Source organism: Hyla sarda, chromosome 8 (assembly GCF_029499605.1).
Source record: "Hyla sarda isolate aHylSar1 chromosome 8, aHylSar1.hap1, whole genome shotgun sequence".
Lineage (NCBI taxonomy): Eukaryota > Metazoa > Chordata > Amphibia > Anura > Hylidae > Hyla > Hyla sarda.
The window spans coordinates 70396503-70422660 of NC_079196.1; the positions used below are offsets into that span (position 1 = coordinate 70396503).

The 26158-nt window shown below is 46.0% G+C and overlaps 1 protein-coding gene across 3 annotated transcripts in view; it reads left to right on the forward strand.

Moving 5' to 3' along the window:
• Nucleotides 1-26158, forward strand: part of ASB1 (ankyrin repeat and SOCS box containing 1) — a 48451-nt gene that overhangs the window by 1291 nt on the left and 21002 nt on the right. For 2 of the 3 annotated variants that reach the window (XR_008847268.1, XM_056536414.1), the window contains exons 2-3: nt 4428-4569; nt 19548-19850. Coding sequence is in view for 2 of the 3 variants with exons in the window: in XM_056536414.1 (XP_056392389.1) it covers nt 4428-4569; nt 19548-19850 (445 nt within the window). In the remaining variant the exon portion in view is untranslated. The remainder of the gene's footprint in view (nt 1-4427; nt 4570-19547; nt 19851-26158) is intronic. The other variant, XM_056536415.1, reaches the window with a different exon arrangement.

A 26158-nucleotide genomic window follows, 5' to 3' on the forward strand; every position in this document is an offset into this window, starting at 1 on the left:
TGTTATAGCAAAACATTGGGGGCTATATCATGCAGTACATTGATTGCCAGCACTGTTCAATGCAAAGCCATAGCATTGCATTGATCAGTGTTATTGGTGGTCGATTGCTCAAGCTTGGATCTTAGGCTTGGAGCAATCAATCGCCGATTGGATCTGCCGGAAGCAGGTGAGGGACCCTCCTGCTGCGTCTCCTAGCTGATCTGGACACCGCGGTTTCCCTGGCGGTGGCCCCGATCAGCCTGACTGAGCTGCCGGGAATGCTTTTTTTTTTTACGTTTTAGACCCGGCTATCAACTTTGATCGCAGCGTCTAAAGGGTTAAAGGGGTAGTCCAGTGCTGAAAAACGTATCCCCTATCCTAAGTATAGGGGATACGTTTCAGATTGCGGGGGGGTCTGACCGCTGGGGCCCCCACGATCTCCTATAAGGGGCCCCCTGCTCGCTGGCCAGATAGCGGGTGTCGACCACTGCACGAAGCGGCGGCCAACACGCCCCCTCAACACTGCACTATGGCAGAGCTGGAGATTGCAGAAGGCAGCGCTCCGGCTCTGCCATAGAGTAGTATTGAGGGGGCGTGACAGCCGCTGCTTCATGCGGTGGTCAACACGCCTCCTTCCCGGTCTGCCGGGGCCCTGTACGCTAGATCGCGGGGGGCCCCAGCGTTCGGACCCCCCGCGATTAGAAAATGATCCCCTATACTTAGGATAGGGAATACGTTTTTCAGCACTGGATATCTCCTTTAATAGCGCTCGTCACCGCGATCAGTGACACTTGCTATTAGCCCCGGGTCCCGGCGTCCGTTAGCCACAGGGACCGACCCAATATAACACGGGTTCACCACGTTATATCGCAGGAGTGGGCGCCGGACGTACAGGTATGCCCTGCGTCCCAGAGAGGTTAAATCAACTGATGCCCGAAAATTAAACAGATTTGTAAATTACTTCTATTTTAAATACCTAATCCTTCCAGTACTTATCAGCTGCTGTATACTACAGAGGAAGTTCTTTTCTTTTTGAATTTCTTTTCTATCTGACCACAGTGCTCTCTGCTGACACCTCTATCTATGTCAGGAACTGTCCAGAGCAAATCCCCATAGCAAACCTCTCCTGCTCTAGACAGTTCCTGACATGGACAGAGGTGTCAGCAGAGAGCACTGTGGTCAGATTAGAAAGAACTACACAACTTCCTCTGCAGTATACAGCAGCTGGAAGGATTAAGGATTACAAATTTGTTTAACTTTCTGGCACCAGTTGATAAAAAAAAAAAAAAAAAAAATTTCCACTGGAGTACCCCCCGACTCTTACACCTCATTTGCATAATCCCTAAAGTTATATTTTATCACTGGAAAGAACTATGAATAAACTTAGACCTATCTAGCCATTTGCTTATTTACGCCCATGTTTTTCTGCTTACAGGTCCACTTTAACCCCTTACGCTATGTTCACATGGTGGAATTTTTGCCGTGCAGAATTTTTATTGCAGAGTTTCCTTTAGAATTCTGCAGGATTTCTCAGTATACTTATAAAGGTGGGCACATAGGGGGAGATTTATCAAAACTTGTCAAGGAAAGGTTGTTCAGTTGCCCATAGCAACCAATCAGATGGCTTCTTTCATTTTTCACAGGTCTTTTCAAACTTTTCCTCTGGACAGGTTTTGATAAATCTCCCCCATAATGTTACTAACATGCAGAATTGACTTTAATAGGATTCATTTCTGCCGTGTGAATGGGACAGCAGAATCTCATTAAAGTGAATGGGCAATTCATTTCTGCAGAATTTCCATACGTACTTCCGCTGTGTGAACATAACCGTAATGACCCATGACAAAGGGGCCGTTAAGGACATATGGCGCGGGATCCTGACTGAACGAGCCCTACTATCTCTGCCGGCCCCCCAGCTGATTTCAGTAGCTTAGGGCCACAGATAGCCGACATGCGGTAATCAAAACGTGATCAAAAAGCCTACCCCAGAAATAAATCAATGCAACCTACAGCTCACCCTGCAAAAAATAACAAGCCAGTAAGAAGTAAAATAGACACTGCTCAAAAAAAATAAAGGTAACACTTAAACAACACACTGTAACTCCAAGTCAATCACATCTGTGAAATCACACTGTCCACTCAGGAAGCAACACTGATTGACAATCAATTTCACATGGTGTTGTGCAAACGGAACAGACAACAGGTGGAAATTATAGGCAATTAGCACCCTCAATAAAGGAGTGGTTCTGCAGGTGGTGACCCAGACCACTTCTCAGTTCCTATGCTTCCTGGCTGATGTTTTTGGTCACTTTTGAATGCTGGCGGTGCTTTCACTCTAGTGGTAGCATGAGACGGAGTCTACAGCCCACACAAGTATCTCAGGTAGAGACGCGGAGGAGGCCGTAGGAGGGCAACAACCCAGCAGAAGGACTGCTACCTCTGCCTTTGTCCAAGGAGGAGCACTGCCGGAGCCCTGCAAAATGACCTCCAGCAGGCCACAAATGTGCATGTGTCAACTGAAACGGCCAGAAACAGACTCCATGAGGGTGGTTTGAGGGTCTGACGTCCACAGGTGGGGGTTGTGTTTACAGCCCAACACCGTGCGGGATGTTTGGCATTTGCCAGAGAACAACAAGATTGACAAATTCGCCACTGGCGCCCTGTGCTCTTCACAGATGAAAGCAGGTTCACACTGAGCACGTCTGAAGACGCCGTGGAGAACGTTCTGCTGCCTGCATCTCCTCCAGCAAGACCGGTTTGGCGGTGGGTCAGTAATGGTGTGGGGTGGCATTTCTTTGGGGGGGCCACACAGCCCTCCATGTGTTTGCCAGAGGCAGCCTGACTGCCATTAGGTACCGTGATGAGATCCTCAGACCCCTTGTGAGACCATATGCTGGTGCGGTTGGCCCTGGGTTCCTCCTAATGCAAAACAATGCTAGACCTCATGTGGCTGGAGTGTGTCAGCAGTTCCTGCAAGAGGAAGGCATTGATGCTATGGACTGGCCTGCCCTTTCCCCAGACCGGAATCCGATTGAGCACACCTGGGACATCATGTCTCGCTCCATCCACCAACGCCATGTTGCACCACAGACTGTCCAGGAGTTGGCAGATGCTTTAGTCCAATTCTGGGAGGACATTCCTCATGACACCATCCGCCACCTCATCAGGAGCATGCCCAGGCATTGTAGGGAGGTCATACGGGCACGTGGAGACCACACACACTACTGAGCCTCATTTTGACTTGTTTTAAGGACATTACATCAAAGTTGGATCAGCCTGTAGTGTGGTTTTCCCCTTTGATTTTGAGTGTGACTCCATGTCCAGACCTCCAGGGGTTGATAAATTTGATTTCTATTGATCATTTTTGTGTGATTTTGTTGTCAGCACATTCAACTATGTAAAGACAAAAGTATTTCATCCGATTAGTTCATTCATTCAGATCTAGGATGTGTTCCATTTATTTTTTGAGCAGTGTATATATATATCTGCTATCATTGAAATTTTAATTTTCACAGACAAGGAGCAGACACTTTTCCTCTTAGTATGAGGATGAATTTTTGTTAGACCATGTTTCCTGTATTGTTTTTGCAGGCTTTTGTTATGGATCCTCTGGTGGAGCTTGTACGTTGGGTCAGAAAACATTGCAGCATTTTCCATTGCGGTGGCCCATGTGAGAGGATGTAGTGCTGGAGGGGAGACAGGGTGCAACACATCCAGCTTATTGTATCCAGAGTTCCTAAACACGATGACCACAGATCAATAGACATTCATGATTTTGACAATGTGATCTCAGTTGCAGACAAGTTGTAGAATTTTTTTCAGATCAGTGAGATGTGATTACTGAAATGCCTTTTATTCGTAGTGTTGGAAGAGGGCTGCTAAATCAAGCCTATCCTTATATAAGATCTGATGTTAGTAAAACAGTGTTTCCCAATCAGTGTGCCTCCAGCTGTTGCAAAACTACAACTCCCAGCATGCCCGGACAGCCTTTGGCATGCTGGGAGTTGTAGTTTTGCAACAGCTGGAGGGACACTGGTTGGGAAACACTGAAGTAAAGTGCTCATGAGACCACTGGATAAATGGATGATTTTGGAACTGGAAACTTTAGCAAGTTTCCTTAGGACTGTAGGCTGCAGCATATGTACAGTGACAAATGCAGAATGTGTGAATAGTACCGCAGGGTATTAAGGCCGAGCGTCCAATATGGTAATTACAGAAATAACATCTGGTCACAAACAAAGATGATTTATGGAAGTCTGACAAATGTACGGTACAGACCCAACAGAAGATCGCAGATGGGCCACACAGTTCTACAATGTGAAAAATTACACGGCAGACCTGGGAGACAGCTTAAGAAGTCATTTATCTTATTTATGCTGCTACTAGGTCTAGTATCAAGACTTGGAAGTCCAGAGGAATAGCGGCTCTTTATGTCTCTCTCCCTGCAGGACGTAACCTGAAGGCCTGGCTGCAAGATCAGTACTGTGACCATGATCTGGAGCAATGCCAGGACACACTGCTCCATAACGCAGCTTGTGTGGGGGACATCGAGACTCTAAGGACCCTGTTACAGGAGGAAAGGTTCCTGAGGTAAGGCTTTTTTGTAACAAAGGATGCAGAGAATATGTAAAGCACATAAACCTTTTTAGGTTGGGCACACATTACTTGCAGCATGACAAATATGTTATATTTTATGGAAACTTGCTCTTATACTCTATATATACTCAATATAAACTCTATATACAGTCATGGCCGTAAATGTTGGCACCCCTGAAATTTTTCTAGAAAATGAAGTATTTCTCACAGAAAAGGATCGCAGTAACATGTTTTGCTATGTAGGAAGCCTATTTGGCTGAATTTGTGCGAGGTGGCGTGAATTCCCACGCCCCCTCCACCTACAGGCGGGGCCATGCAGGGGGCACCACTATAAAACACCCCCGCAACATACAGGCGGGGCATATGTGGTTTCCAGGTCGGAAGGAGTGCAACAGCGTGAGGTCCCATGCCTACAGGAACTTTGACCTTTACCCCCCCCCTTACATAGCACTGTTATCCCCGTCACCTCATTCCCGGTCCGGCTGCTTTCCCCAGCTGCGATCCCAGAGCCGGGCGGGTGACGTCATTCCCCCGCGCCATGAGGTCCTCCATCCAGCACGCTCGCTTCCAGCGTGGCATGCGGCATGGACACAATTCGCGAGCGGGGGTTGTCCGTCCCCCCCAACCCCCCCCCCCCGCCGGCTGCCCGTGGCTCCGGCGGTGTGCCCGGCGTGCTGGGTTGCCGGGGCGGCGCCGCCGTGCCGCACGGTGGGCAGAGAGCCGGAATCTCTGCCGCAGCTGGCTCCCTGGCAACCACCACGCGGCCAGGCCGTGGTGGCGGCACCCTGGGACCCCGGGGCTCACGCCGAGGCTGGTGCCACCCCACGTGGCCAATGCGGGGTGAGGCACATGCAGGTCAATGCAAGTAACCTGCAGGAACGATGCTGTCACCAGGCACCAAGGATATAAAAACACAGTAGTCAAAACCCTATCCTCTACATCATCCATGACAGCCTTGCAGTCACGATTACTTTGTACTGCAGTCACCCAGCACCCACACCGTGCAGTCACTCATAAGCTTCCATACTGTGCAGTCACTCAGCTTCCATACTGTGCAGTCACTCGTAGCTTTCACTCAGTACAGTCACTCAGCTTCACATCGTACAGTCACTCATAGCTTCCATACCGTACAGTCACTCATAGCTTTCACATCGGGCAGTCGCTCATAGCATTTATACCGTGCAGTCACTCATAGCTTTCACACCGTGCAGTCACGCATAGCTTTCACACCGGGCAGTCGCTCATAGCATTTATACCGTGCAGTCACTCATAGCTCTCACACCGTGAAGTCACTCATAGCTTTCATACCGTGCAGTCGCTCATAGCATTCATGCTGTGCAGTCACTCATAGCTTTCATGCCGTGCAGTCACTCATAGCTTTCACTCCGTGCAGTCACTCATAGATTTCACTCCGTGCAGTCACTCGTAGCTTTCATACCGTGCAGTCACTCACAGCATTTTCATTCTTACAGTCACCAGTAGCGTTCCGTGCCGTGCAGTCACTCTTAACATCATACCGTTCAGTCACTCGCATCATTCATACTGTGCAGTTACTCGTTGCATTTACACCGTGCAGTCATGCATAGCATTCATACCATGCAGCCGCTCATAGCATCATATTGGGCAGTCGCTCATAGCATCATACAGTCCGCTCACTCATAGCGTCATACGACGCAGTCACTCATACTATGCAGTCGCTCGGCACCCATATCGTGCAGTCACACATACCATAATACTGTACAGTCACCCATACCATTTATACTGTGCAGTCTCCTAGCGTCTATACCATGCAACTACTCGCAGCACTCATACCATGCAGTCACTCATAGAATGTTTTCTCGTATAGCTTCACACAATACTTAACTCATGGCTTCACACCGCACGCAACACATATACGGTACATACACTCATAACATTTTCTGATCTTACGTTATTCAGTACTATACCGCTCACCGCTTATACTGCACATACGCTCAAGCATTTTACACCACGTATAAATATTCATAATATTTATCCTGCATAACAGGCGCTCTAGTGGCACAGGCAGGGCATACAGTTACAGTGTTGTATAGAGCACACACGCCATAGTTTTATGCAGTGGGTTCAGCACGTCGTCTACAGCACATGTGTTCAGGGTCATGTACAGCAAGTAGAGTCACGGCCATATAGAATACACGCTCACAGTGTCACGTTACAGTGGGTACAGCTGTGGTAGCGTGTACGGTTTGTGCGCTCTTGGTATCACTTACAGTGGGTACAGTTAGCTGTTGCATTCAATACACGCGCTCAGTTGCACACAGTGGGTGCACATAGTATCACACACAGTACACACGCTCATACTGTTACATACAGGGAGTACAGTCACATTGTCGTATACAGCACACACGCTCATAATGTCATATGCAGTGAGTACAGCATAGTATGCTTACAGTTCATATGATAATGGTTTCCATGCAGTGGGTACAGTCCCATTACATGCACACAATACATACGCGTATCACGTCACATACTGTGAGTACAGTCATAATGCCGAACGCTCACCACCTAGCACCGCATTGTGCCCGTCTTGGTCATACTGCACTCACTCGTGCCCCCGCATCCACACATGTGCGCATATGGGTTGCACTGTACATACGCTCATAATTATTGTTGTGTTTAGCTCCTCGCTGGGTTACCACACACATGCTCATAGTTAGTACTGTTCATACGCATAACCTCACTCAGCATACCTTACACACGCTCTCAGCTTCTTACTGTACAGATATTCTCAGGTTGTATGGTACAATCGCAAAGTCACTCTGCACACACGTCGGTACCGGCTATTGGTCCCCGTAGCCGACATACCACACTCTCGTTACCATAGTAACTGCTCAGTCACAGATCAAGCATCCATATCTCGTCATACACTCACCACTCACCTTCTAACTAGTCCCACAGCATGCACAAAAAATTGTGGTCGCTGACACGTCATTCTGCACATTCATACCACGACACAAGTGGTCTACACCCACTTCACCTGCCAAGTTCTGTAAGGAGACGCATTACTGATTTGTTGCTACTGACACGTCTTCTGAATAACGACTTCACAACACATGGGTGGTTGTTTCCCTGCCATACCTGCCTCGTCTGCAGGGGGCAGCACTGCGCAGTTGCTGGTACTGACACTTCTTCAGAGCTACGACATCATGAAACACAGATGGTTGGCATACCCCTCATATGCCATGCCCAGAGGGTTACACCGAGCAACGGTGGTTGTAGACTCCTATAGGATCTCACACTTCAAAAAATAAATAAATAAAATGAAGAAAAAAAAAATATTAAGGAAATATGTACACTCTTATGTATGTACTCACAACACGTTCCCACTGATCCATGTTACTTTCACCACTCTTGTTCGCTCACCACAGTTACTTGCTCACACACTGACTCTGCTACTGACTCGTCTTCAGAGCCTCATGCGTCCTCTCACCCACCAAGTTCCTCAGGTCTGTCTCGCTTCAGTCGGGGTCCTGGTGAAGTCTGTTGTTCCTGACTCTGCTTCAGTGCAACATGACTCGATACACATAGGCAGTGAGTCAACCATCTGGCTGACACGTCTTCAGTGGGGGCCCCTGCCGTTCTGACTCTTCTTCAGCGCAACAGCATACACTTAGTCTCATCTCATTTCTCCATGCATACATCATGTCAGGCACTCAGCCTCAATTCACTCCCGCATTACCAGAAAAAAAAAAAGAAAAAAAAATTAAGGAAAATATGTACACTCTTATGTATGTACTTTACAACACGTGCTCACTGATACATGTTACTTGTTCGCTCACCACAGTTACTCGCTTCACATGCTGACGCTGCTACTGACACGTCTTCAGAGCCTCGCACGTTCTCTCACCCACCAAGTTCTGCAGGTCTGTCTCGCTTCAGTCGGGGTCCTGGTGAAGTCTGTTGTTCCTGACTCTGCTTCAGTGAAACATGACTCGATAAACATAGGCAGTGAGTCAACCATCTGGCTGACACGTCTTCAGTGGGGGCCCCTGCTCTTCTGACTCTTCTTCAGCGCAACAGCATACACTTAGTCTCATCTCATTTCTCCATGCATACATCATGTCAGGCACTCAGCCTCAATTCACTCCCGCATTACCAGAAAAAAAAAAAGAAAAAAAAATTAAGGAAAATATGTACATTCTTATGTATGTACTTTACAACACGTGCTCACTGATACATGTTACTTGTTCGCTCACCACAGTTACTCGCTTCACATGCTGACGCTGCTACTGACACGTCTTCAGAGCCTCGCATGTCCTTTCACCCACCAAGTTCCTCAGGTCTGTCTCGCTTTAGTTGGGGCCCTGGTGAAGTCTGTTGTTCCTGACTCTGCTTCAGTGCAATATGACTCGATACTCCATGCATACATCATGTCAGGCACTCGGCTGCCATTCACTCCTGCGTTACCCAAAATAAAAATAAAAAAATGAACTCGGGAGTTGCATACCATCTCCACCTGCCACGCCTGCAGGGAGATTTACGGCTTAGTCAATGTTTCCTAACACAGGTCATAGAGTCACAATTTCACGACTCATAGGTGGTTATTTCACACATTAATCTGTCTTGTCCACTCATGTCAACGTCACGCTAACAGCTATCACTTCCACAGACACAAGGGTTACTCAAAGACCTGTCACTCCTACAGGTACGAGGTTCGAGTCAGACTTCCATTCCAGGCACAGCGGTTACGCAAAGACCTGTTACATCCACAGGCACGAGGGCATGCAAGACCTGTCAAAATCTACAGGTACGATAGTCACGGAGAGGTCGGTCATGTATGCGGACACGGTGATTCTGTTGATGCCTGTCTGCAAGCATGATAGTCCTTAGGCTTAATGGTTACTGAGATCTGTCGAGTCTGCAGGCATGATCAGGATGAGGAGGCCCGTAGTTCGCTGCAGGCCATTACTCCTGAGACCAGATTTGTGACGGTATGTTGGCAGGTTAGGATATGGCTCACCGTACAGTCCAGTAAACTCGTCATATCACTTAACTATGAAGTTTTTGCCACTTATCAGCAGGGACAGGAGGACATGTTATGCCCGACAAGCTCTATCGGTTTCCCCTTTCTGCAATTACCACAGTGAGCATGTCAATATGAACGAATCAGCTAGCACGTAGTCAGGTCCCGTTCCAGTGCCGGGTCAGATGCAATAAGCTTCACCACCATATCCTCTCAGTGTCAGGTACTGCCTCATGTGGTCGTCAGCCGGCAGGTACAACTCTTGGTTCTTGAGTCTAGCAAGAACAGTTTAGGGGAAGATAGACATGACTAGTTGTGGTGTTGGTTATTGTGGTCAGGTGTGTTGCTATTAATTCTACTTCTTGATTTTTTGCCCTCTATAGGCGTGCCCTCATACGCGGTTATGGGCACAACTACACCGCTTCGTCAGTCATTCTTATTTATATAGGTACATAGGTTTGTATGTAGGTGCAATCTCAACTACAGAACAACTCAAACCGCTTGGTAAGTCAATGTATGGTTTGCATAGTTGTGTATTCAGCGTTTGCTACCAAAAGCTCGAATGTAAGCCCTGAGCACAAGTAGGAAGCCTATTTGGCTGAATTTGTGCGAGGGGGCGTGAATTCCCACGCCCCCTGCACCTACAGGCAGGGCCATGCAGGGGGCACCACTATAAAACGCCCCCGCAACATACAGGCGGGGCGTACGTGGTTTCCAGGTACCCTCCCAACCCTTTCTTATTTTTATCAATTCACCATAGGGTATGCCCTCTATAGGCGTGCCCTCATACGCGGTTATGGGCACAACTCATCCGCTTCGTCAGTCATTCTTATTTATATAGGTACATAGGTTTGTATGTAGGTGCAATCTCAAGTACGGAACAACTCAAACCGCTTGGTAAGTCAATGTATGGTTTGCATAGTTGTGTATTCAGCGTTTGCTACCACAAGCTCGAATGTAAGCCCTGAGCACAAACACATGTTTATTCCCTTTGTGTGTATTGGAACTAAACCAAAAAAAGGGAGGAAAAAGCAAATTGGACATAATGTCACACCAAACTCCAAAAATGGGCTGGACAAAATTATTGGCACCCTTAACTTACTTGGTTGCACACCCTTTGGAAAAAATAACTGAAATCAGTCGCTTCTTACACCTCTCAGCCGGAATGCTGGACCACTCTTCCTTTGCAAACTGCTCCAGGTCTTTTCCCAACAGCAATTTTAAGATCTCTCCACAGGTGTTCAATGGGATTTAGATCTGGACTCATTGCTGCCACTTCAGAACTTTCTAGCGCTTTGTTGCCATCCATTTCTTGGTGCTTTTTGACATATGTTTGGGGTCATTGTCCTGCTGGAAGACCCAAGATCTCGGATGCAAACCCAGCTTTCTGACTTTGGGCTGTACAGTGCGACCCACAATCCTTTGGTAATCCCCAGATTTCATGAGTGCTGACACTGATGCTTCCTGAGCCTGCAGGACAGCTTGAATATCTTTGGAACTTGTTTGGGGCTGCTTATCCACCATCCGGACTATCCTGCGTTGACACCTTTCATCAATTTTTCTCTTCCGTCATCGCCCAGTGAGATTAGCTACAGTACCATGAGCAAACTTCTTGATAATGTTGCGCACTGTGGAAAAAGGCAAATCTAGATCTCTGGAGATGGACTTGAGAACCAAAATTGTGGAAAAATATCAACAGTCTCAAGGTTACAAGTCCTCAGACAGTTCTCTTCTCCTCTTTCTGTTGTCCATGCTTAGTGTGGCACACACAGACAAACAATGCAAAGACTAACTGAACTTCCCTCCTTTTTATCTGCTTTCAGGTGTGATTTTTATATTGCCCACACCTGTTACTTGCCCCAGGTTAGTGTAAAGGAGCATCACATGCTTATTTTTCCACAATTTTGAAAGGGTGCCAATAATTTTGTCCAGACCATTTTTGGAGTTTGGTGTGACATTATGTCCAATTTGTTTTTTTATCTCCCTTTTTTGGTTTAGTTCCAATACACACAAAGGGAATAAACGTGTGTTTAGCAAAACATGTGTTACTGCAGTCCTTTTCTGTGAGAAATACTTAATTTTCAAGAAAAATTTCAGGGTTGCCAACATTTACTGTCATAACTGTATGTGTATGCACTAGGGATGCACCGAAAGGGAAATTTTGGGCCGAGACCCACTTTTTAAAAATTTAGTCTTTATATAAGTTCTTTATTTTTCCAGATACGGGGATGTATGAGGGCTTATTTTTTGCGCAGTGATCTGTAGTTTTTATTGGAACCATTCTAGTTCTGATTTGTTTTGTTTTGTTTTGTTTTTTTAAATACTTTTAACCCCTTAAGGACCGGAGGTTTTTCCATTTTTGCATTTTCGTTTTTTGCTCCTTGCCTTTAAAAAATCATAACTCTTTCAAATTTACACCTAAAAATCCATATGATGGCTTATTTTTTGCGCCACCAATTCTACTTTGTAATGACGTCAGTCATTTTGCCCAAAAATCTATGGTGAAGCGGGAAAAAAAATCATTGTGCGACAAAATTGAAAAAAAAACGCTGTTTTGTAACTTTTGGGGGCTTCCGTTTCTACGTAGTACATTTTTCGGTAAAAATGACACCTGATATGTATTCTGTAGGTCCATACGATTAAAATGATACCCTACTTATATAGGTTTGATTTTGTCGGACTTTTGGAAAAAATCATAACTACATGCAGGAAAATTAATACGTTTAAAATTGTCATCTTCTGACCCCTATAACTTTTTTATTTTTCCGTGTATGGGGCGGTATGAGGGCTCATTTTTTGCGCCGTGATCTGAAGTTTTTAACGGTACCATTTTTGCATTGATAGGACTTATTGATCACTTTTTATTCATTTTTAAATGATATAAAAAGTGACCAAAAATGCACTATTTTGGACTTTGGAATTTTTTTGCGCGCACGCCATTGACCGAGCGGTTTAATTAATGATATATTTTTATAATTCGGACATTTCCGCACGCGGTGATACCACATATGTTTATTTTTATTTTTATTTACACTGTGTTTTTTTTTTTATTGGAAAAGGGGGGTGATTCAAACTTTTAATAGGGGAGGAGTTAAATGATCTTTATTCACTTTTTTTTTTCACTTTTTTTTTGCAGTGTTATAGGTCCCATAGGGACCTATAACACTGCACACACTGATCTTCTATGTTGATCACTGGTTTCTCATAAGAAACCAGTGATCAACGATTCTGCCGCATGACTGCTCATGCCTGGATCTCAGGCACTGAGCAGTCATTCGGCGATCGGACAGCGAGGAGGCAGGAAGGGGCCCTCCCGCTGTCCTGTCAGCTGTTCGGGATGTCGCGATTAGCCGCGGCTATCCCGAACAGCCCGACTGAGCTAGCCGGGAACTTTCACTTTCACTTTTAGCCGCGCGGCTCAGCTTTGAGCGCGCGGCTAAAGGGTTAATAGCGCGCGGCGCCGCGATCGGCGCTGCGCGCTATTAGAGGCGGGTCCCGGCTTCACTATGACGCCGGGCCCGCCATGATATGACGCGGGGTTACTGTGTAACCCCGCGTTATATCAGAAGAGCAGGACCAATGACGTACCGGTACGTCCTTGGTCCTTAAGGGGTTAACCACTTAAAGGTTTACTCCACCCCTAGACATCTTATCCCCTATCCAAAAGATAGGGGATAAGATGTCTGATCGCGGGGGTCCCGCCGCTGGGGACCCCCGCAATATAGTATGCGGCGCCCACCTATTTCTTGTCCTCCCATAGACTTGCATTGAGGGGAAGGGGCGTGACGTCACACGGGGGCGGAGTCATGACATCACGGACTTCCGTTCCCGTGGTCGCGACCCAGACCCTCCAGCGCTTCCGGACAAGAAACAGGTGGGTGCCGCATGCTATATTGCGGGGGTTCCCAGTAGGGATCGACCGATTATCGGTATGGCCGATATTATCGGCCGATAATCACGATTTTGGGCATTATCGGTATCGGCAATTATCTTGCCGATAAGCCGATAATGCCCCGCCCCCCGCACCGCCCCCACCGCACCGCGACCGCCACCCCCTCGACCCGCCGCACCTCCGACCCACCGCACCGCGTCGCACCCCCCACCGTGATGCTAGGCGGTATACCGGTATGGATTTTTTCCCATACCGCTATACCGGTCGGGCCCCTCCCCCACCCTCCGAGTGAATAAAAAAATTAAACTTACCCGTAATGGGGGTGGTCCAGGCCATCCTTCCTTCATGTAGTGTCCGGGGGCGTTCCGGGTGCTCCGGTCCGGGCTGTCCTTCTTCTCCCACGGTCTTCTTCTCCACTCCGGGCAGGCTCCGGCCTAGTACGCTGCATAGACGCCGCTACGCCGTGACGTCAGGTGCGTCGCTGTGCACGGGCGTCACTGCGCAGCGACGTCTATGCAGCGTACTATGCCGGAGCCTGCCCGGAGTGGAGAAGAGGCCCGCCGGAGAAGAAGGACAGCTCGGACCGGACCACCCTCCACCCGGAACGCCCCCGGACACTACAGGAACAATGGATGGATGGTCCGGAGCACCCTGGCAGGTAGGGGAGAGAAGCGGGTGGCGGCGGCGGCCTATGGCCCCGCAAAAGCCACTGCAGATCATTGATTTAAAGCACCCGCTTTAAATCAATGATCTGCAGCGGTGTCGCAGGGGGTTAAATAGCCGATAACTTATACCGGAATATCGGTATAAGTTATCGGCTATCGGCCCTAACCTGCACCGATTATCGGTATCGGCCCTAAAAAAACGATATCGGTCGATCCCTACTTCCCAGCGGTGGGACCCCCGCGATCAGACATCTTATCCCCTATCCTTTGGATAGGGGATAATATGTCTAGGGGTGGAGTACCCCTTTAAAGAGACAGGGCGTACAGGTACACTCTGGTACTTAAGTACCCAGGGCAAACCTGTACGCCTGTGGGAATTCCGGTCCCTGTTCAGCAGGCACCCTGTGCAAACCCCTGGGGACCCCCCATGTTGGCGATCGCCGCAAATCGCCGGTCAATTCAGACTTATTTTTTGTGCCGTGATCTGTAGTTTTTATTGGAACCATTCTAGTTCTGATGTATTTATTTTTTATTTTTTTAAATACTTTTAACCAGCGGTGGGGACCGGAATTCCCACGGGCGTACAGGTTTGTACAGGGGGCGTGACGGCCGTCACACCCCCCCCATAGACTTGGGGAAGGGGCGTGACGTCACACGGGGAGCGGAGTCATGATGTCACAGACTTCCGTTCCAGTGGTCGCGACCCAGACCCTCCAGCGCTTCTGGACAAGAAACAGGTGGGTGCCGCATGCTACATTGCGGGGGTCCCCAGCGGCTGGACCCCCGCGATCAGACATCCCCTATCCTTTGGATAGGGGATAAGATGTCTAGGGGTGGAGTACCCCTTTAAGGAGACAGGGCAAACCTGTACGCCCGTGGGAATTCCGGTCCCCGACGCTCACCGAGCGGGGACCGGACCAGGATGCCTGCTGAAATCATTCAGCAGGCACCCCCGTGCAAACCCCTGGGGACCCCCCATGTTGGCGATCACCGCAAATCGCTAGTCAATTCAGACCGGCGATCTGCGGCGCTTCCAGGTCATATGGGTCTCCGTTGACCTGAAAAATAAGGGAGATCAGGGGTGTCGGGGGAAGCCAGTGACTTGTTCCCTAGGAACATCTGGAGGGCTACAATTTGGAGACCACTATACAGTGGTCTCTAAACTGTGGCCCTCCAGATGTTGCAAAACTACAACTCCCAGCATCCCCAGACAGCTGTTTGGGCATGCTGGGATTTGTAGTTTTGCAAGATTTAGAGGGTACAGTTTGGAAATCACTGTGCAGTGGTCTCTAAACTGTTACCCTCTAGATCTTGCAAAACTACAACTCCCAGCATGCCCACACAGCAGGTTGCTGTCTGGGCATGCCGGGATTTGTAGTTTTGCAGCATCTGGAGGGCCACAGTTTGGAGATCACTTTGCGGTGGTTTCTAAACCGTGGCCCTCTAAATCTTGGAAAACTAGAACTCCCAACATGAACGAACAGCTGTCTGGGCATGCTGGGAGTTGTAGAGTACATTCGCACTGACGGGGGTTTACAGTGAGTTACCTGCTTCAAGTTTGAGCTGCGGCAAATTTTCCGCCACAGCGCAAACTCCTTGCGGGAAACCCACCGTAAACCCCTGCCAGTTCGAATGTACCCTAAAAACACTACACTACACTAACACATAATAAAGGTTAAGGCCCTACATATACACACTCGTACACTGTCCCCCTCCTCCCCTATAAAAATGAAAAACGTCTCATACTGCAGTGTTTCCAAAACGGAGCCTCCAGCTGTTGCAAAACAACAACTCCCAGCATTTCTGGACAGTCACTGACTATCCAGGCATGCTGGGAGTTTAGAAACAGCTGGAGGCAACCTGTTTGTGAATCACTGGCGTAGAATACCCCTATGTCCAGCCCTATGCAAATCCCTAATTTAGTCCTCAAATGCGCATGGCGCTCTCTCGCTTTGGAGCCCTGTTGTATTTCAAGTAAAACAGTTAAGGGCCACGTATGGGGAATTTCTGTACTCGGGAGAAATTGAGTTACAAATTTTGGGGGGGCTTTTTTTTCCTTTTACTAAAGTTGGGGTCTACGCCAGCATGTTAGTGTAAAAAAATATTTTAAAAAATTACACTAACATGCTGATGTTGCCCCATACTTTTTATTTTCACAAGAGGTAAAAGGAAAAAGAGACCCCCCAAATTTGTAACGCAATTTCTCCTGAGTACGGAAATAACCTATATGTGGGCGTAAAATGCTCTGCGGGCGCACAACAAGGCTCAGGAGTTAGAGCCCACTATGTACATTTGAGGCCTAAATTGGTGATTTGCACAGGGGTGGCTGATTTGACAGTGGTTCTTACATAAACGCAAAAAAAATTTAATACCCACGTGTGACCCCATTGTGGAAACTACACCCCTCATGGAATGTAACAAGGGGTATAGTGAGCCTTAACACCCCACAGTTGTTTGGCAAATTTTTGTTAAAGTTGGAGGGGAAAATGAAAAGAAACTTTTTTTTTACTAAAATGCTGGGGTTACCCAAAATTTTTCATTTTCACAAGGGGAAATAAGAAAAAAGCCCCCCAAAACTTGTAACCCCATTTCTCCTGAGTAAGAACATATCCCATATGTGGATGTAAAGTGCTCCGTGGGCGCACTACAATGCTCAGAAGAGAAGGAGCGCCATTGGGCTTTTGGAGAGAAAATTTGTCCGGAATTGAAGGCCAAGTGTGTTTACAAAGCCCCATAGTGCCAGAACAATGCACCCCCCCACTGTTTGGAACAGTGGTCCGTGAACATGAAAAATTTGATTTATTGACGTCCACACATGGGGTAGTTCCATGCTCAGAAGAAACGGGGTTACAAATTTTGGGGGGCATTTTCCCCTATTACCCCTTGTAAAAATGTAAAATTTGGGGAAAAAACTACATTTACATATCCTACTTCAATGAAAAGTCGTCAAACACCTGTGGGGTGTTAAGGCTCACTGTACCCCTTGTTACGTTCCTTGAGAGGTGTAGTTTCCAAAATAGTATGCCATATGGGGTGTTTTTTGCTGTTATGGCACCATAGGGGCTTCCTAAATGCGGCATGCCCCCCAAAAAAAACATTTCAGCAAAATTCACTCTCCAAAATCCCATTGTGGCTCCTTCCCTTCTGAGCCCTCTAGTGCACCCACAGAACACTTTACATTCACATATGAGGTATTTTCTTACTCGAGAGAAATTGGGTTACACATTTTGGAGGTCTTTTTCTCCTTTTACCCCTTGTAAAAATTCAAAAACTGGGTCTACAAGAACATGCCAGTGTAAAAAATGTAGATTTTAAATTTTCTCCTTCACTTTGCACCTATTCCTGTGAAATACCTAAAGGGTTAACAAACTTTCCGAATGTCATTTTGAATACTTTAAAGGGGTGAAGTTTTTATAATGGGGTAATTTATGGGGTATAAAGGCCCCTCAAATCCACTTCAAAACTGAACTGGTCCCTGAAAAATTCAGATTTTGATAATTTCATGAAAAATGAGAAAATTGCTGCTGAACTTTGAAGCCTTCTGATGTCTTCCAAAAGTAAAAACTGCATGATGCCAACATAAAGTAGACATATTGTATATGTGAATCAATATAAAATGTATTTGGAATGTCTATTTTCCTTACAAGCAGAGAGCTTCTAAGTCAGAAAAATGCAAATTTACAAATTTTTCATGACATTTTGAAATTTTTCACCAAGAAATGATGCAAGTATCAATGAAAATTTACCACTAACATAAAGTCGAATATGTAGCGAAAAAACTATCTCTGAATGAGATTCATAAGTAAAAGCATCCCAGAGTTAGTAATGCTTAAAGTGACAGTGGTCAGATGTGCAAAAAATGCTCTGGTCCTTAAGGTCATAATGGGCTGTGTCCTTAAAGGGTTAACCCCTTGCCGCAGTACACCGGGTTTATACGGCGCTGCGGCACGGGAGGGTTATGAAGTGAGCTCAGGAGCTGAGCTCGCATCATACCCGCACGGTCCCGGCTGCTATCAAAGTTGATCGCCACGTCTAAAAGTGAAAGTAAAAGTATCCCGGCATCTCAGTTGGGCTGATCGGGACATTGCGATAAAATCGCAATGTCCCGATCAGCTAGGACGCAGCAGGAGGGTGCCTTACCTTCCTCCTGCGCGTCAGAACGGCGATTGATTGCTGCAAGCCTGAAATCCAGGTGTGAGCAATCAACCGCCGATAACACTGATCAATGCAAAGCTATGGCTTTGCAGTGATCTGTGTAAAAGATCAGTGTGTGCAGTGTTATAACCCCCTATGGGAGCTATAACACTGCAAAAAAAGTGAACAAAAAAAGTTAATAAAGATCATTTAACCCCTTCCCTAATAAAAGTTTGAATCACCCCCCTTTTCCCATAAAAAAAAAAACTGTGCAAATAAAAATATACATATGTTGTATCGCCGCGTGTGTAAATGTCCGAACTATAAAAATATATAATTAATTAAACTGCACGGTCAATGGGGTACACGCAAAAAAATTCCAAAGTCCAAAATAACAAATTTTTGGTCACTTTTTATAACTAAAAAAAATGAATAAAAAGCGATCAAAACAAAAATGGTACCAATAAAAACTTCAGATCATGGCACCAAAAAATGATTCACCAGTTATTCCTCTTTTTTTTTTTTTTTGAGCATGCTCACTAGTACTAAGGGATAAAAATAACTGAGTATAACAGAGTTACTTGTGCCACCATAGACTTTAATGTTAAATGAGTACATGCGTTATTTATGATGGGGAAAAAAACCAGCATGAACGTCTTTTCTCGCCTTAAGAAAAAGCAAATTCAACACAATGGACAATAACAGAGTACAACAGAGTACAACAGAGTACAATAGAGTACAACAGAGTACAACAGAGATTTAAGAAAAAGAAAAAAAAAATACCATTATCATGAATGGGATCTGTTACCTTCTTTTTCATCTCCATAGCTCATTTCTAGAGAGAGAGATATATATATATAAAAATGAATAGTTTGTACCTTGTAAATTTATGGGGAGGGATGCCACTGTATGGCCTCTATTTAAAATGTACACTTTTGGGTAGAAGAAGAGTGGTGCAATTGGCCATAACAACCAATCCGTTTCCTTTAAAAAAAAAAAAAAAAAAATATCCCCTGAAAAATTAAAGTAGCAATTTGATTTGTTGCTATGGGCAACTGCACCACTTACACTAAACTAACACCACAAACACATTGTGAACAAGCACGTGGTGGCATACCGGGGTAGGGAGGGGGTAGCATTAAAAAACAAGAATTGCTGTCTGATGGCCTGTTGGCATTTATTTTCCCTTCATGTCATTTCACTTTTGTTTCCCAGTAAATCTACACTGGTACCTGATAGTAAGTCTCTAACATGTCTCTGTAATCTGTTCTGGTACCAGGCGTATCAATGAGAAGTCTGTGTGGTGCAGTGGATGGCTGCCCTGCTCCCCGCTTCGTATTGCTGCCACTGCTGGGCATGCAGATTGTGTAGCTCTCCTTATTGATTTTGGGGCACAGCTGGAACTGGTTGATGTTAAAGGTCAAACACCCCTGTTTGTAGCCACAGAAAATGGACACTTGGACTGTGTGCAGGTTCTTCTGAAGGCTGGCGCAGACCCCAACGGGAGTCCACATAATAGGAGCTCTCCTGTGTACCATGCTGCACGTGTGGGCCACACTGAAGTACTACAAGAACTAATCCGGTGAGTCTATAGGGATAAGTACACATATTGACCTAACATGTCTTATTGCTTGATGAAGAAAATGGTGGTAGATAGTAAAATCCGGCTGCATTCACACTAGCATCATGAAATCTGTTTTTTCATGGGTAAATTATCACTACTACTGCACTAGTGTTCTATCTGGGAGGAGCAGTGACTACTACTACTGGATGTTTTGTAGAGGGAAATGATACAAAATTTTGGCTCACTAGACCCTTATTTTAGAGGCCTCACCTCTTTTGCCAGATCTGTCAGAAAGGTTTCGAAAACGTGTATAAAATCCACAATGAATGTGATGCAAGTCATATTGTGTATCTAGTAATGTTCTAAAACCTTACCAACTTTATTGCCTTGGAATATAAATGTACAGTGTAGCCAGTGGTGTTGCTAGGGTTGGTGTCACCCGGTGCGGTAGAAAATGGTGTCACCCCCATACCTCCCCCCTCCCCCCAGTAAGTTTTTAGCCTGTTGTGACAGACACCACTGTTGTAGCGCATTGTGAGAAATTCCAGTATAATTATCAGATATACCAGTTGCCACAGAATGGGAAAGTGTTAAAGAAGTTTTCACCATTTAAATATACAGCTCCCAGAATTACTTAAAGGGGTACTCCACTGGAAAACATTTACTTTTATATCAACTGGTGCCAGAAAGTGAAACAGATTTTTAAATTACTTCTATTTAAAATCTTAATACTTACAGTACTTATAAGCTGGTGTATGCTCCACAGGAAGTTGTGTAGTTCTTTCCAGTCTGACCACAGTGCTATTTGCTGACACCTCTGTCCATGTCAGGAACTGTCCAGAGCAGGATAGGTTTGCTATGGGGATTTGCTCCTACTATGGACAGTTCTTGACATGGACAGAGGTGTCAGCACAGAGCACTGTGGTCAGACAGAAAAGAAATTAAAAAAGAAAATAACTTCCTGTGAATCACTTATACAGCAACTAATAAGTACTGGAAGGATTAAGATGTTTAAATAGAAGTAATTTACAAATCTGTTTAACTTTGTAGCACCAGTTGATTAAAAAAAATGTTTTCCAGTAGAGTACCCCTTTATGCAGTGAGGTTATGCTGGGAGTTGTAGTTTCACTGACCTAACTGTAGAACTGACAAGCGGCTACAGCTCTGATAGGACATAGAGAGGAGAATACACAATGGTATCAGTGACTACAGGTGACGTCTTCTCTATAGTGAAGAGAATACACAATGATATCAGTGACTACAGGTAACATCTCTATAGTGAGGAGAATACACAATGATATCAGTGACTACAGGTGACGTCTTCTCTATAGTCTTCCCTTATCTAATTCAGATGGTACATACCGCCTGTTCCAGCTAAAACTTCTCTCTGCAGAATGTGACGCCCAGACGTCTCCTCACTATGTCAGCGCATTCTCATCCTCTATATGAAAACAAGTATTATTATAAACCTGCCAGACACTGTATCCTCTAAATATAATACTACTATACACTATACTCTTTGATTATAAACCTTCCATACACCATACCCACTGAATATAATACTACCACACACTGTACATTCTGAATATAATACCAACACATACTGTACACTCTGAATATAATACTACCACCCACTGCGCCCTCTGAATATAATACTACCACAAACTGCGCCCTCTGAATATAAATCTGCCACATACTGTACCCTCTGAATATAAATCTGCCACATACTGTACCCCTGAATATTATACTGCCACATACTGTACCCTCTGAATATAATACTACCACCCACTGCGCCCCCTGAATATAATACTTAGAGATGAGCAAACTACAGTAAATTCAACTCGTCACAAACTTCTCGGCTGGGCAGTTGATGACTTTTCCTGCATAAATTAGTTCAGTTTTCAGGTGCTCCCGTGGGCTGGAAAAGGTGGATACAGTACTAGGAGACTCTTTCCTAGGAATGTATCCACCTTTTCCAGCCCATCGGAGCACCTGAAGGCTGAACTAATTTACACAGGATAAGTCATCAACTGCCGAGCCGAGAAGTTCGTGACGAATCAAATTTACTGTAAGTTCGCTCATCTCTAATAATACTACCACAAACTGCGCCCTCTGAATATAATACTACCACAAACTGCGCCCTCTAAATATAATACTACCACGAACTGCGCCCTCTGAATATAATACTACCACGAACTGCACCCTCTGAATATAATACTACCACAAACTGAGCCCTCTGAATATAATACTACCACGAACTGCTCCCTCTGAATATAATACTACCACGAACTGCTCCCTCTGAATATAATACTACCACAAACTGCGCCCTCTGAATATAATACTACCACAAACTGCGCCCTCTGAATATAATACTACCACAAACTGAGCCCTCTGAATATAATACTACCACCCACTGCGCCCTCTGAATATAATACTACCACAAACTGCGCCCTCTGAATATAACGTTGCCATACAGTGCATCCTCTGAATATAATACCACAACCGCAGTAACACCCCTAAACATCCGTTAGCCGATGCTATTACCACGGGAGGGGTGTATTGGTGGTGTTGCTAGTGGATGATGGGTGTGCTACTACTGGGGGGGTGTTGCTGGAGGATGATGAGGGTGCTACTGGCCATCCCCCCTGGCAGTATCACCCCCATCATCCATCGGCAGGATCATCCTCCTGGCAGGAGCACCGCCATCATCCACCATCAGGATCTGCTGATGGAGGTGCTGCTGGGGGGGGGGGGGGGGAGGGGGTTGCTGGTGGATGATGAGGGTGCTACTGCCAGGGGGGGAGCATTAGGTAGGCAGCAGTTCCCCCACATTAGGTAGGTAGCAGTTTCCCCACATTAGGTAGCATCTTTCCCCCACATTAGGCAGCATAGATTCCCCACATTTGGTACCAGTTCCCCCACATTAGGTAGGTAGCAGTTACCCCACATTAGGTAGCAATTTCCCCACATTAGGTAGCACATATTCCCCACATTAGGTAGCACAGATTCCCCACATAAGGTAGCACAGATTCCCCACATTTGGTAGTAGTTTCCCCACATTAGGCCGCAGGTTCCCTTGCAGGTTCCCCGCAATGGGTCAAAGTCTCCCCACATTAGATCGCTGGTTCAACCCCCCCCCCCCCCCCCACACACACACACACACACAAAAAAACACATACAACACAGAGAGACACACACACAAACACAGTCAGAGAGACACACACTCACAGACACACACACAGAGTCACACAAACACACAGAGTCGCACAAACACAGAGTCACACAGTCACACACACAGAGTCACATACACAAGCACAGTCACATACACACAGTCACACACACAAACATAGATAGAGACAGACAGAGAGACAGACACACACACTCACCCATCCAGCGCAGCGTTCCTTCTCACCGGGCGCCCTGCGAGTGACGTAACTGACGTCCTCCTGACCGGCGCAGACGTGGGAGCGGAGGCCAGGCACAGTGCTGGTGAAGGGGGTGTGATGACGGACGGGTGCACAGTGCAGGTGAAAGGGGGGGGGGGTTGCTGACGGACGGGCGCACCGCACAAGTGAAGAGGGGGGGGGGTGCTGACTGACGGGAGGCCGGTCGGGCACAGATGTGGGGTGTCGGTGTACCTGGGGAGGGGGGGGGGGGTGCTGCGGAGCGTCTTGGTGTCACCCCATTAGGTTGGTGTCACCCGGTGCGGGCCGCACCCCCCGCACCCGGGTCGCAACGCCACTGAGTGTAGCTTTATTACCTTTCTCTCTCAGAATCTCGGAAGTTATAACATTAGGACTTTATCAACATTCTACTATAGTCGGTGTCTTTAAAGTATTTCTATCCTAAGGTATATGTAGAAAAACAAACACTCTTAATGGCGCTGCAGTCCAGGTCCAGGGGATTATCAGAACACATAGGTCTCATGTAAAACATACATACAATTTATTTATAAAATAAAAAACAAATACAATGGCAGTGATGTGTTTTGGAGCTTCAACCTTCAGATTGCGTGTATATAGTACAGATCTGGTTTTATATAACAGAGAAAATTTCATCCATAAGAAGGTGGGTGGGACAAAGTAAAAATGACCACATTGTTATCACAGATAAGTAATATATATACGGTAATATTACATGGAGTGCCAATTGTGCAATAACCCCACTAATACTGAAGCTCTTTGACCAATTATTCACCAATTAGGCGCAAGATACAATAAAATCATAAATTGAATACACTTCAATACAAAAAACACAGATTATATGCTGGGATGGGGGATAGGGTACATGTGATATACTACACTAGGGGCCCTGACTATCTAGGGGGAACTCCTATTGTAAAGTGTGGATAGGGTATGGGAAATATATTACAAAAGAATAAATGTGAAAAAAGGCCTCTATTCTTTTGTAATATATTTCCCATACCCTATCCACACTTTACAATAGGAGTTCCCCCTAGATAGGCAGGGCCCCTAGTGTAGTATATCAGCTGTACCCTATCCCCCATCCCAGCATATACCGTATTTATCGGCGTATAACACGCACTTTTTTAGGCTAAAATTTTTAGCCTAAAGTCTGTGTGCGTGTTATACGCCGATACACCCCCAGGAAAGGCAGGGGGAGAGAGGCCGTCGCTGCCCGCTTCTCTCCCCCTGCCTTTCCTGGGGTCTAGAGCGCTGCTGTCAGCCCTTTTCACCCCCTGGTTATCGGCGCCGCTGCATGTTCTGTCCCCCTGACTATCGGTGCCGGCGCCGATAGCCAGGGAGAGAGAAGCGGCGCCGACAGCCAGGGGGAGAGAAGGGGCAGCGGCGCCGGCAATGGGTGCCACTGCCCCTTCTCTCCCCCTGGCTGTCGGCGCCGATAACCAGGGGGTGAAAAGGGCCGACAGCAGCGCTCTAGACCCCAGGAAAGGCAGGGGGAGAGAAGCGGGCAGCGACGGCCTCTCTCCCCCTGCCTTTCCTGGGGGTATATCGGGGTATACACGCGCACACACGCACCCTCATTTTATCATGGATATTTGGGTAAAAAACTTTTTTTACCCAAATATCCTTGGTAAAATGAGGGTGCGTGTTATAGGCCGGTGCGTGGTATACCCCGATAAATACGGTAATTTGTGTTTTTTGTATTGAATAGTCTGTTAAATTTATGATTTTATTGTATCTTGCGCCTAATTGGGGAATAATTGGTCAAAGAGCTACAGTATAATTGTTTTCACCTTGGGACTACCTTATCAAATTGAGGTTCTTTTGGGTGCCCCTATCATAACCCATTAAGTGTACTATAACCCCACTAATAACATATAAAATTATTATTACCAAGCAAGTGACGGAAACCATAGTTGGGTTCGGAGCACATGCCAACCCTGGTTTAGGGCGACCATTTTTGGAGACCTAAACGAAGTGCTATAAAATATAGGCTGAAGTAGCTTCTTTGATATCTTAATCAGAAGGGGTAGTTCCACATTTATATATATCGTTTCACAGAACAATTAACGACATGACACCTGAATAGCTGCTTTTTCTTGCTCACACATGAGGATGCACTCCACCAACAACCCTATTGTTTCACGTCACATGGACGCTTTTTCAAGTTCTATTGGGAAAAGAGGACAGATCTCCAACTTAACCCCTTAGTGCATATTTAAAATGCAAACCAGAAACAAAATATATATAAACTACATTAAATGGAAATACGTAATCTCAATTGCATACATAAAATATTGAAAGCATACAAAATTACAAAAAGGAGGACAAGTAATTTCTGTCATTTAATCCGAACATGCCAGTGGCTCCCGTCCACATAATCCAACTGGCTTCTGCCTGCAGTAGTCTTGTATGTCTATCCACATTGCCTTCTGTGTTCTGGATGCGGTGTAGACCTAAAAATCGTACTCTGGTTACTGCCCCATCATGTTGTTCATTCATATGCATCATAAATCGGGGGGACCCCCCTACCAGATCGTAAAGAATAGAAATGCTCCCTTATTCTAATAAAGAGTGGTCATATGGTTTTCCCCAATATAAAATTTCATACATGGGCAAAATATTGTATATATACCATAAAGGCTGACCTACATGTAATAAAATCATCTATCACATGTTTAACAGAGACCAATTGTACAACTGGGGATGTATCCAGATATTTGCAAAACGAACAATGCTTGCAATGGTGGTTGCCTCTAGGCAAATCGCGTTGCAACCAGTTCACACTGGGTACTGACATGCGACTTCTTACCACTTCGTCTTGGAGATTTCAAGTTTGAAAGTGGGAAGAAGTCGCATGTCAGTACCCAGTGTGAACTGTGCTCACTGCGCCAAATAAATGCG